Source organism: Miniopterus natalensis, chromosome X, assembly GCF_054644295.1.
Source record: "Miniopterus natalensis isolate mMinNat1 chromosome X, mMinNat1.hap1, whole genome shotgun sequence".
Lineage (NCBI taxonomy): Eukaryota > Metazoa > Chordata > Mammalia > Chiroptera > Miniopteridae > Miniopterus > Miniopterus natalensis.
Genome location: NC_142103.1, coordinates 60623939 through 60637306, shown reverse-complemented (window position 1 = coordinate 60637306; position 13368 = coordinate 60623939). Strand labels below are relative to the sequence as shown.

General features: G+C 37.5%; 1 protein-coding gene across 2 annotated transcripts in view; it reads right to left on the bottom strand.

The window, feature by feature from the left end:
* The window catches only part of OPHN1 (oligophrenin 1), a 507400-nt gene that overhangs the window by 84965 nt on the left and 409067 nt on the right, over positions 1 to 13368 (bottom strand). For both annotated transcript variants that reach the window (XM_016203882.2, XM_016203883.2), the window contains one exon: positions 248 to 407. In XM_016203882.2, the coding sequence (XP_016059368.1) occupies positions 248 to 407 (160 nt within the window). The remainder of the gene's footprint in view (positions 1 to 247; positions 408 to 13368) is intronic.

Sequence of the window (13368 nt, the reverse complement as noted above, 5' to 3'; positions counted from 1 at the left end):
CTTATAGATAGTGATATTTTTTCTCCTTCTAGCATGATGCCTGATAATAAAAGAGCTACATATCAAACAATATTTGCTGAATAAATGAATTTCACAAGGGCAGAAATGCTATTAAATGTCATTGTGCCATAATGAAATTTCTTTCCATTATCAACTTGACCCAGGAGGGGAGACACAACTCTAAAAGGTGGCTAGGGAAAAGTGTTACATGTGTGGAGGAGTGATGGTGAGGAAAGAAAATACATACCTTGACAAAGTGCTCAATTAGGATTTCTACCACAATGTTCTGGAATTTGATATTCATCATGGCAGCCACAGTATCCTCCTGAGCTCTCATCAGTGTGGGACCAAAGATTACCCCCATGTTGGAGGGGGTCATGAAATTCTCTTTGCTGTGCTCACACACACTGCCAAAAAAGAAAGAAAATGATTAACAAGATTTTCTCCAAGACTCCCATAAAAGTTAAGAGAAGTGGGTTGGGGGACCATAGTTAGAAAATAGTTGGAAAGAAAGGAGGGAAGCAATATGGCATTCCAGGCAAGAATTATAATATATATAAAGAAGAAAAAAGTACATAGAGAAAGTGTCTACCAGTCTCATCAGTTAATCCAGTCCCTTCCCTACCCTGAGTTATAGAAGCAAAAAACTCAAAGCACTGTAAGGGATCCTTAAGATTTGGCCTTTATCACTGTCCTCATTTTATAGATGAAAAAGCAGAGGTCCAAAGAAGAAAAAATATTTGCCTGAAGTTACACACAAACTAATTACAGTAGGGCCTTTAATCCTAAATTTTCTGATCCCTAGTCACCTCCTTGGTTAAATTCCCTGTACCAGTGTCCTGTTTTTTATAGAACCAGACAAACTCTCATGAAAGTAGCAATTGAGACCTTCTGTAACTTGATAACTATTTCTAATCCCAGTGCACAGCTTGGGCTCTGAAGCTGATGTGGGTGGCTCATTAGCTGTGCACAGTGACTGTTAGTGACCTAAACTCTCTGGGCTCCAGTTTTTCCGCTAGCAAAAATAGTATCCACCTCAGAGGGTTGTTGAATAGAGCTAAATGGCTTTAGCATGGTATCCTGGGAATAATCCATTAGAAGTATCTTCTTCTTATTACCTCTCCAGAAGTCTCCATCTAGACACTGCTGCCCTCAGACACTTGATATACTCCACTGCTTAAGTCAGCTTTTCTGGATAAACAATGTTGTTTCAGACCTCCATGTCTTTGCTCATGCATTCCCTCTGCTTAGAATGTTGTCTTCCTCTTAGATCTAAAGAATGTGAATCCATTGAGATTCACTTTACCTGATATTACCTTCAGGGCCCTCCTAGCCCACTGTCCTCATCTTGATTGACAGACACTATTGGCAAGCAGAGCATATTGCAATTTTCTGTTTATTACCTACCTCTCCTACTAGGTGGTAAACAACTTCCAAGTGTATGTGCCTTGCACACAGCAAGTACCAATTAATTATTTTTAATGGATCTGAGTGTCTCTACTGTTCTTTCAAATAGTACTGGAGGCAGCCAAGCAAAAGATGTGCTGCCCTTTGGTCAAAATAGCTGTGGAGCAGGGATGTGAGTAGATGAGACAGCCCAGGAAAAACCCTAATTTTCAAACTCCATCCAGGTCAAGAGAGATCCAGGATGGCAGAGTAGGTACTAGTTGCACTAACCTCCTCCCACAACTACATCAACATTACAACCAAATTACAGAACAATCAACCTGGATAACCATCTGAAGACTATCTGAACAGAAGTCGTATAATTAAGGATATACAGAAGACGCCACAAAGAAACCAGTAGGAGAGGTGGAGAAGAAAAACGGGCTGGCCGCTCATCCATGTATGGCAGTTGAAAATCTGGAGTAATATCTCAGCTTCAGAGGTCCCCCCTGAGGAGCAAGGAGTCTCAAGCCTACTCTGCACTCCCCAGCCTGGAGCACCAGTGCTGAGAAGAGGAGCCTACATAACATCTGCCTGTTATAATCAGTGGGGATTAAATCTGCCTGGGTAAGACAGAAGAATGCTGGAAACTCAGGCATCCACTAAGAGGGATGGAACAGAAAAATCTTGCTCACAGGCACTTACCATGGGTTCCGGTGAAGGGACAGTGCCTGGGAGGATGCCAGCATCTTACAGGGTGAAACTGAGTGTGTGGCTTCAAGGAGAGGATTGGAGTGACAGCCGCCAAAGTCCATGTGTTGAGTCCCTCTCCCATCTTGCCCACAGATGACATCTTTTCTGGGTTGACCACTGCCCCATAGGGCATTAGCTTGGGGAGCTACACTATCTCCACCATGATGACTCCCAGAGGCCCCGTCACACACAGCTGTGGGCTCTGCCAGTGGTGAACAGCCTGGGCCTATGTTGTAGTCTTTCTTTTTTTCTTAAAAATCTCTCAAGGAATTATGGGCAAGCTCAGAGCGTGCCAGAGACACACAGGGAGAGGCTGTTATGTGGCTTTAGGGAAAGGACCATCTTCTTGTGAAAAGCCATATCTTAATCTGCTGTAGCCTGCTGAACTCTACTGGCTCCCCTCTGATGACTCCCTGAGACCCTGACCCACAGGACCCAAGTAGGTGGTGGCTGGTCGCAGTATACCATGAGAATTGGCTGAGTGGCCTCAGACCCAGTACTGATGCAGTCTGAATCTGTATTAAACTACTGAACACCAATTGTCATTACATGGCGACTCACTGAGAACTTACCTCATACAAGTTATGTACTGTATGAGGCTATTTCAGGAGCTGAGTCTAATGGGAAGCTAGCAGATGGGTGAAGGACTTGGGGTGTTGTAGGACATTTGCTAACATCACCCAGGTCTGGTACTGCTGGCTGCCAGCCCTCAGTATACATAGCTGGGCCCTTCCATTCATAGCCAGGACCAGCGCAGGCAGCTAGCAACAGTGGTTCCTAACAGGTAGCCCAGGGACTGTCACAGGCAAAATCTGACAATGACCTGCACCATATTCCCTCCCAAGAGTTCATATAATAAACATACTTAGTGGCTGGCTTCAGAACACAACAGAGTACATCCTGATTAGCTATACAGGCAGCAAACCCAAAGGGAGGTCTAAGCAGACACCAGATCATGTTGGGGAAAATTCTGCTTCTTGGGGTAAGGGCCAACACAGCAGCTTGTACACTGGGCTCAGGTTCAACTCTCATAATCAGCCAGCCTGAGAATCAACTCCAACAGACAGGCCAATAGCAATGAAGACTCAGCTACAAAAGGAGGGCTCACATAATCCACACAAGTATCCAGGTCAGGTGATTAGGTGGACTGTGCAACTGGGTCCACAGGATACCTGCTACATGAGGCCACCATACCAAGATTGGGGAGACAGAGCAAATCTACCTAACATATAGAAACAAATACAGAGAGGTAGCCAAAATGGGGAAACAAAGAAACATGCTCCAACCAAAAGAACAGAAGAAATCTCCAGAAAAAGAACTGAATGAAATGAAGACAAGCAATCTACAAGACACAGAGTTAAAAACAATGGTTATAAGGATGCGCAATAAACTTAGTAAGAACTTCCACGGAATATAAAAGGACATGAAACTATAAAAAATAATTAGTCAAAAATGAAGAATACAGTAATGGAAATAAACAATATACTCTAAGGAATCAACAGCAGATTAGATGAAGCAGGAGATCAAGTCAGTGATTTGGCAGACAAGGTAGCAGAACATCCTATCAGAGCAGCAAAAATAACAAAGAATTTTTTTAAATAAAGAGTCTAAGGTACCTCAGGCACAACTGAAATGTAACAACATCTGCATCTTAGGGGTATCATAAGGAGAAGAAAGGAAGCAAGGGATAGAGAACCTGTTTGAAGAAATAATCACAGTACAATTCCTTAAACTGGTGAAGAAAAAAGGCACACGAATCCAGGAAGCACAGACATTTCTAAACAAAGTCAATTCAAAGAGGCTGACAGCACATCATAATTAAAATGGCAAAGGTTAGCGACAAAAGTTGAATCCCAAAAGTAGCCAGAGAAAGACAGTTAGTTACCTTCAAGGACACTCCCATAAGATTATCAGCTGATTTCTCAACAGAAACACTTCAGGCCAGAAGAGATTTGCATGAAGTATTCAAGGTGATGAAAAATAAGGACCTACAACCGAGACTACTTTACACAGCAAAACTGAAGGTGAAATAAAGAGCTTCCCAGGCAAAAAAAAAAAGATAAAGAAGTTCATGACCACCAAAGTAGTATTACAAAAAATGTTAATGCACTCTTCAAGAAGAAGAAAAAAAAGAGGAACATACATTTGAATAATAAAATTACAGTACATATGTACCTATCAATAATCACTTTAAATGTAAGTGGATGAAATGCTACAATCAAAAGAAATAGGGTAGCTGAATGGATGAGAAAACAAGACCTATATATATGCTGTTTACAGGAGACATACTTCAGATCAAAAGACACACACAGACTGAAAGTAAAGTGATAGAAAAAGATATTTTATACAATGGAAACCAAAAACAAAAAAAATACAAAAACTGAGGTACCAAATAGTTAGTTGTATCAGACACAATAGTTTTAAACAAAGGCTATTATAAGAGAAAAGGAGGACATTATATAATGATAAAGGGATCAATCAAATAAGAGAATATGACCCTTGTAAACATGTATCTACCCAACACAGGAGCACCTAAATATATAAAGCAAATCTTAATGGACATAAAAGGGGAGAGTGACAGTAATATAGTCATTGTAAAGAACTTTAACACCCCAGTGACATCAATAGATAGATCTTCCACATAGAAAATCAACAAGAAAACAGTGGCCTCAAATGACATATTAGAACAGATGGATTTAATTGATATTTTCACAGCATTTCACCAAAAAGCAGTAGAATATACATTGTTTTCAACTGTACAATGAACATTTTCCAAGAGGGACCTCTGTTTGGCCATAAAACAAGTCTCAATAAATTTAAAAAGACTGAAATCATATTAAGCACCTTCTCTGACCAAAACAGTATGAAACTGGAAATCAAGTAGAAGAAACAAAACTGAAAAATACATGAAGAAATGAAGGCTAAATAACATGTTACGAAACAATGAATGGGTTAACAATGAGATCAAGGCAGAAATCAAAAGACATCTTGAAACAAATGAAAATGTAAACACAACAATACAACATCTATGGCACACAGCAAAAGCAGTCATAATCCGATAAGGGGTTAATATCCAAAATTTATGAAGAACTCACACAACTCAACACCAAAAAACCCCCACAAACAATCCAATTAAAAAATGAGCAGAAAACCTGAATATATACTTCTTGAAAGAGGACATACAGATGACCAACAGATAGATATTTTTAATGCTCAATTTCACTAATAAGCAGAGAAATGCAAATTAAAACCACAATGAGGTATCACCTTACACCTGTCAGAATGGATATCATCAATAAATCAATAAATGAGTATTGGTGAGGATGTGGAGAAAATTAACCCTTGTGTACTATTGGTGGGAATGTAGATTGGTGCAGCCAGTGATCCCATTTCTGGGTATATATTCAAAGAAACAAAAAAAAAAACCTAATTCAACATTATATATGCACCCCTATGTTTATACCAGTATTATTTACAATAGCCAAGAATTGGAAGCAACTCAAGTGCTCACCAATAGACTAGGGGATAAGGAATATGTGGTGGTACATACACATATATAATGTAAAAAAAGGAATGAAATCTTACCATTTATGACAAAATGGATGGACCTATAGGGTAATATGCTAAGTGAAATTAGTCACAAAAAGACAAAGACCATGTTATTTCACTTATATGTGGAATCTAAAGAGCAAAACAAATGAACCAGCCAAATAGAAACAGACTAATAATTGCAGACTGATGGTTGCCAGAGGGGTTGGGGGTTGGGGGGACTGGGTGAAAAAGGTAAAGGGATTAAGAAGCACAAATTAATAGTCATGGAGATGTAAAGTATAACATTTGGAATATAGTCAATAATATTGTAATAAGTATGTATGTGCCAGGCGCATACTTGAAATATTAAGGGGATCAGTTTGTAAAGTATATGATGGTCTAACTACTTTGCTTTGCACCTGAAACTAATACAAAATAATATTGAATGTTAACTATAATTTAAAAATAAAATTTTTTTAAAAACCTATTCAGGTCAAAGTCCCTGAAGGACTGGTCCCATTTACAGATAGGCTCTTTATCATTAAGTGGGTAATTGACAGGAACAGAATATTTAGAAAAATCTTAATGAAGCCTGTTATAACTGTGACAAAGTCTATGTGCCATTCTGATAATGAACAGCAATCATTCACAGGCCTTCGGTATTGCTTGGCTGTTGATGGGACCCTTTTAATAGTTTAAATACTTCTGAAAATAACTCTTATTCTTTATTGACAATTTTTTTTCAGATGTTGCATTTTTAAAAGCAACTCTGTGCTTCACCAAGGGATCCAGAATGGCTAAACAATTACTAACAGCCTCCAGCAGATGTAAATGTTCTCCTTTTCTGAGCTTTGAAAGGAACTGACTGGTTCAATGTGCCAGAGCTCATTTAATTCTCACAGCTCCAAATGGCAGAGTATTTTATCTTTGAAGTTTATGTTTATAGAGGATAAAAGCTCTTAGTCAATGTAGACAGTTTGTGGATACATGGCAATACAGGGATACAAACTCGTATCTGTGAGGATCTAAGTCTTACATTCTTCCCATTGCATTTCACTGCCTGCTTGTCCAGTTCCTCTCAAGAAACTGAAGTCCCTTAAGGGGACCCCTTTAAACTGTACCTACCTTCTATTTCTCTGAGGGAGATTTGTTGTACCTCTTTTAAAATACTTCTTTACCTTTTTATGAGAATTGGAAGATAATCTATTCTTTGAGGAGATTTCTTTACATTTGAAATCTTTCCTTTTGTTATGCATTCTTTTTTTTTTTAACCTTTTTATTTTTTTATATTATGTATTAGTTTTGGGTGTACAGCTTAGTGGTTACACAATCACATACTTTGTACAGTGTCCCCCTCGATATATCTAGTACCCTTCTGGCACCACATATAACTATTAAAATACTATCTACTATAATTCCTGTGCTGTACTTTACATCCCATGACTATCATGTAACTATGATTTTGTATTTTTCAATGACTTCACCTTTTTCACAGGTCCCTCAAACCCCTGCCCCTCTGGCAGCAATCAATCTGCCCTGTGCATCCATGAATTTGTTTCAATTGTGTTTGTTTGTTTATTTTGTTCATTAGATTCCAAATATAAGTGAAATCGTATGGTACTTGTTTTTCTCTGATTGACTTATTTCACTGAGCACAATGCCCTCTAGATCCATCCATGCTGTCAAAAATTGTAAGATTTTGTTTTTTTTGTGGCAAAATAATATTCCCTTGTTTATGTGCACCACAGCTTTTTTATCCACTCATCTACTGATAGGTACTTGGGCTGTTTCCAGATCTTAACTATTGTAAATAACACTGCTATGAACATAGGGGTGCATATATTCTTTCTAATTGGTGTTTCGGTATTCTTAGGATATATTCCCAGAAGTAGGATCATTGAGTCAAACTGCAGTTCCATTTTTAATTTTTTAGGTAACTCCATACTGCTTTCCACAGTGGCTGCACCAATTTGCATTCCCACCAACAGTGCACAAGGGTTACCTTTAATCCACATCCTCGCCAACACTTGTCACTTGTGGATTGGTGATAGCCATTCCAACACTTATATAAGGTGATATCTCACTGTGGCTTTAATTTCCATTTCTCTGACAATTAGTTGAGCATTTTTCATATGTCTATTGGCCTTCTGTATGTCCTCTTTGGAGAGGTGTCTATTCAGATACATTCTAGTCCACATGAACTAGAGAAAATGAGTACAATTTCTTGAACATCAAAATTTAAAACAAAGGAAGAGTATTAGATGGAGGTTGCAAATACCTCCAGTTTAGGGAAAAAATAATTTCAATTAAATGGTTTAGATCAGAGTCCATAAATCAAAATGCCTATATCTAGACCCGCCTTATGATCCAGCAATCCCACTTGTGGGTATATATCAAAAAGCAAATGAAATCAGTACACCTATGTTTATTACAGCATTATCCCCAATAGCCAAGATATAGAAACAACCTAAGTGTCCACAGATGGACAAATGTATAAGTATACAAACACAATGAAATATCAGCCTTAAAATAGAAGAAAATCCTGCCCTTTGCAACAACATGGATGAACCTGGAGGACATTATGTTAAGTGAAATGAGGCAGACACAGAAAGACAAATACTGAATGGTTTCACTTATATGTGGAATCTAAAGTAGTTGAACTCTCAGAAATAGAGGGTGGAAGGGTGGTTGCCAGGGACTGTGGAGAAAGGAAAAATGGGAAGATGTTGTCACGAGGTACAAACTTTCAGCTATGTAGGTTAAGTTCTGGAGATCTAATATACAGTAATGTCATTACAGTTAACAATACTGTATTGTATACTTGGAATTTACTAAAAGAGTAGATCTGAAATGTTCTCATCACAAAATTAAGGAGGAAAGAAAGAAAATGGTAATTACATGAGGTGATAGAGATATCACTTGGCTTTATTGTGGTGATTCTTTCACAATGTATATCCACACCAAACATCAAGTTGTACACCTTAAGTATATATAATTTTTATTCATCAATTATACCTCAACAAACAATAAAAACTGGTGCCATTACTAATGTGCTGTGTGACTTTGGGCCTCTTTTTCCTTCGCTAGGTATATGTTTCCTCATCTGTAAAATAAGGTTTTTAGGTGATATAAACGGCCTTCCAGCTCTGCCTTTCATTGAATCTAAGTCATTTTTTTTTTTGGAAATAAAGGGGAGGGGGAGATAGCCATGCATTGTGTCTACTGTTGGAAAAGCACAGAACCATCTGTTAAGTATGCTTGCCCTCCCCACTCTACATACCAAAAAACAAACAAAAAAACACCACAAAAAACAAACAAATTTTAAAAACCCCACAGAATCAGAGCAAGCCTCTTGATCCAACTATGGTAAAATTTAAAAGATAAATGACCTACTTTCATTAACACAAAAATTACAAGAAAAAAGAAAGAGAGAAAGGGAAAACCCGTAAATTGGAAAATAGTAAAAACATAGAGGCCCTATTCTATACTGCATCAAGCCTTGGCCTCTGTACTGTTTATTATAAGCTCTCCAAGTGATTCTGATACACACACAAGTTTGAGAACTACTGCTATAGAGCAGGAAGTCACCAAACTATGATTCTTAGGACAAATCAAACCTTTCAACTGTTCTTTTAAATAAAGTTTTACTGGAGCACAGCTATGTCCATTCATTCACATATTAACAATGGCTGGTTTTATACTAGAAAGGAAGAACTGAGCAGTCATGACAGAGTTCATAGAGCTCAACTCATGGACATGGACAACAGTGTGGTAACTGAGGGTGGGGACAGGTGGAAGAGGGCATAGAGGGGATAAATGGTGATTGAAAAAATTAAATTAAATTAATTTTTAAAAGACAAAAAAATATGACATATTTGCAAATACTGGAAATTTGAACGTAGACTATTTTATATTAAATTATTATAAATAATAAATTTAATTCATAAAAAATAAATTTATTTTTAGATGTGATAATTGTATTATTTATATGTACAAAGAATTTTCATTTTTCAATATACATACTGAAATGTTCATGAATGAAATAATATGATGTTTTGGATTTGCTTCAAAATAATGCAGGAGGAGAAATAGGTGGGAGTACAGATGAAATAAGATTGGTCACATATTGATAATTGTTGAAGCTGAGTGATGGGCATATGAATAGTTCCTGAGACTCTTTCACCCATACCCACAACCCTCCTCCCATCTGACAACAATCAAGATGTTCTCTGTATCTATGAGTTTCTTTCTGTTTTGTTTGTTCATTTATTTTAATTTGGGTTTTTTTTTGTGTGTGTGAAAAAAAAATGGAAGGGATTAAGATGTACAAATCACGAGTTATAAAAACAGTTACAGGGATGTGAAGTCCAGCATAGGGAATACAGGTAACAACTATGTATGGTGCCAGGTGGGCATAAGACTTATCAGGGTGATCACTCCATAAGTTACATAAATGAGTAATCACTATGTTGTACACCTGAAACTAATATAATATTGTATGTCATCTGTAACTGAAAAATAAAATATATATATATAAATGAGAGAGTTCCTTAGACTATTCCTTCTATTTCTGTATATACTTGAAATCTTGCATGATAAAATATTTTTTAAAAGGACAAGATATTAATAGCAGACTGGAGTGTATCGTTCACAATGTGAGCAGTCCTCTCCTGGTGTGATATTATCTGTAATTAACTTGAAATACTTCAACATGGTCAGTGCAGTGTACTGAATTTCATCAATGCCATCAATTGTAACCACATCATTATTTCATGTACCACTGAGGAAGAAAAATAATTTTATTGTCAAATCACTAAGCAATATTTTTAAAGACATTTTAAATAGAAAACAATGACCATAATTTAACCAAAACGACTATAATATAAGCTGCTATTACCAAGTTCATGCAAGCAGAGGTTATGATAATTACATCAAAAGTGCTACCTGACAACAGTGATTTTAACACCCCATTGATTTTAAGATGCATCTGGAATTAGGGGTACAATTTGAATAAGAAAAGTGCCCCTTAGAATTGATGAAATTTGATATATATGTTTGGTAGTTTTTCATGCATACCCTAGCACAGGTTAATAGATTACCTACTCTAGGGTTGATTAATTAGTATTTAAAAGATGAATCAAGCCTAGCCGGGTGTGGCTCAGCGGTTGAGCGTCAACTTAGGATCCAGGAGATCGGGGTTCGATTCCTGGTCAGGGAACATACCCGGGTTGTGGGCTGAAGCCGATCAGTGACTCTCTCATCATTGATGTTTCTATCTCTCTCTCTCCCGCTCCTTTCCTCTTTCTGAAATCAATAAAAATATATTTAAAAAAAAAAAAAAAAGAGATGAATCAGCCCTGGTAGGTGTTGCTTAGTGGTTAAAGCATCAGCCCATGCACCAAAGAGTTGCAGGTTTGATGTCCAGTAAAGGGCATGTATCTAGGTTGCATGTTTGATCCCGGGCCCTGGTCGGGGTGTGTGCGGGAGGCAACCAATTGATGTGTCTCACTCACATCAATGTTTCTCTCTCTCTCTCTCTTTCTCCCTTTCTCTCTCCCCCCCCCCCCTTCTACTCTATAAAAAGCAATGGAAAAAAATATCCTTGGGTGAAGATTAACAACAACAAAAAAAGATGAAAGACTAATCAGAAGCAAGAGGGGCTACTATAAGGTCAGCTAACTTCATCTCCAATCAACACCAGTGGCTTTCTTAATTGGTATGATTGATGGTAAAGTGATTTCTCATTGCTTAGATGTGTCAAGATATATGGATAGACTAGAAGTATTGTATAGACACTCCCAAACTTGCACAGACAGGTTAGAAGAATAGAGCAATGGTCAATCTTAAAACCAGTAAGGTGGGTCAACCTATATTATGCATCTTCAGAGGTGATTCAGTCTAAGACACACAACATCATCAGGTGTTCTAGTAAAAAAATAGTTAACTTGTATCCATCTAGTCTTTAAACATAGCCTCTATTTTACAAGAAATAAAGGAAATGGGTGAAAAAACTGAAAATATGGCAATGAAGAAAGACAAAACTAGTAAGACTCGCCCTGGCCAGTGTTGCTCAGTTGATAGGGAGTCATCCCATGCATCAAAAGATTGCCATTTAGATTCCTTGTCAGGGCACATGCTCAGGTTGTGGGGTCAATCCCCAGTATGGTGCACGCAGGAAGAAGCCAATCGATGTTTCACTCTCACATCAATGTTTTCTCTCCCTCTCCCTTGCTCTCTCTCTAAAAATCAATTTAAAATCTTAAAAAACAACAACAACACTAGTAAGACTCTAAGAATTACTTTAGTTCATCATACAAGCCAAAGTCATAAAAGAGAGACTGTGCTAGATTAAAAAAATGAAAAGGATATAAGATGTAAATATAAAGTATAGCCCTATATTGAGTACTAGTTTGGAAAAACCACCTATAGAGAGCATTTTGGGTTAACTATGAAAATGTTAATATATTCTGAAAAGGTGGTAATTGTTGAACTGAAAGTAGAAACAGAGGTATGGATACATGGAAGAGACTGACAGCTGTCAGAAGCAAGAGTGGTTGGGGCTGGATGAAAGTAGGTGAAGAGCTTAAGCACAAAAACATATATAGGATGTCCCAAAAATGTTTACACACACTTTGAATAATTGTAAAAGCAGTGTTTATTAAAATACATTTCACTTTCAAAATTGAGCTATCAGCTATTGTGTACAGTGGAACCTCAGTTCTTGAACTTAATTGGTTCCAGAAGGCTGTTTGAGAAGTGATTTGTTCGAAAAACGAATCATTTTCCCCCCATTATAAATAATGTAAATTGAATTAATTCATTCTAGACCCCCCTCAAATGATTCCATTTTAATCTACCTTATATACATTACATGTCTAATGTACTCCTTAATCTATAAACAAACACTTCTTTTCTAAAATTTATTGAACCACCTACTAGCTTTAAACAAATCACTTTCAGCATTTTCCAGGATTGTCTTTCAGATCAGCAGGTGGCTTCTTCGCTTGCTGTTACTGGCTAACAGCTTTTCATTTATCCAAATCAACAAGTTTTTCTACCTCTTCAACTGTCTGTGATCATTGATTCTTTCACACATTATCACCTTTTTAAGTTGTGTTTTTTTTTAATTCTCACCCGAGTATATTTTTTCCACTGATTTTTTTTTTTTTTTTCCCAGAGCATAGAGGAGAGGGAGGAGGGGGCAAGAGACAGAAAGAGATAAACACCGATGTGAGAGAGACACATCAATTGGTTGCCTCCTTCACATACCCTGACCAGGCAGGGTTGCGAACCTGCAACCGAGGTACATGCCCTTGACTGAGAATCCAACCCGCAACCCTTCCATCATGGGCTGACACTCTAACCACTAAGCCAAACCTGCCAGGGCAACATCAGCACTCTTGATGGCCTCTTTATGTTTTAAAATTGTGCTAATCATTCATTTCACCAACAACAAAAGCAAAAAGCAAAAAACAAAACACTACACACACAAATATTCACAGCACAGTTTCCTGAGATGTTAGAGGTAAACTGACTCATACAGGCGACTTCACTCCTTCGTTTGTGGCCAGAGAGATGCTTTTTGCAGTATCAGCATGAAAGGGTTGTCAGGTCAAAAACTGAAACTTGTTCAACAACAAGTTTCTGTTCACAGAAAAATTTGTTCATCAATTGCTCTTTCATCATTGATATTTCTAT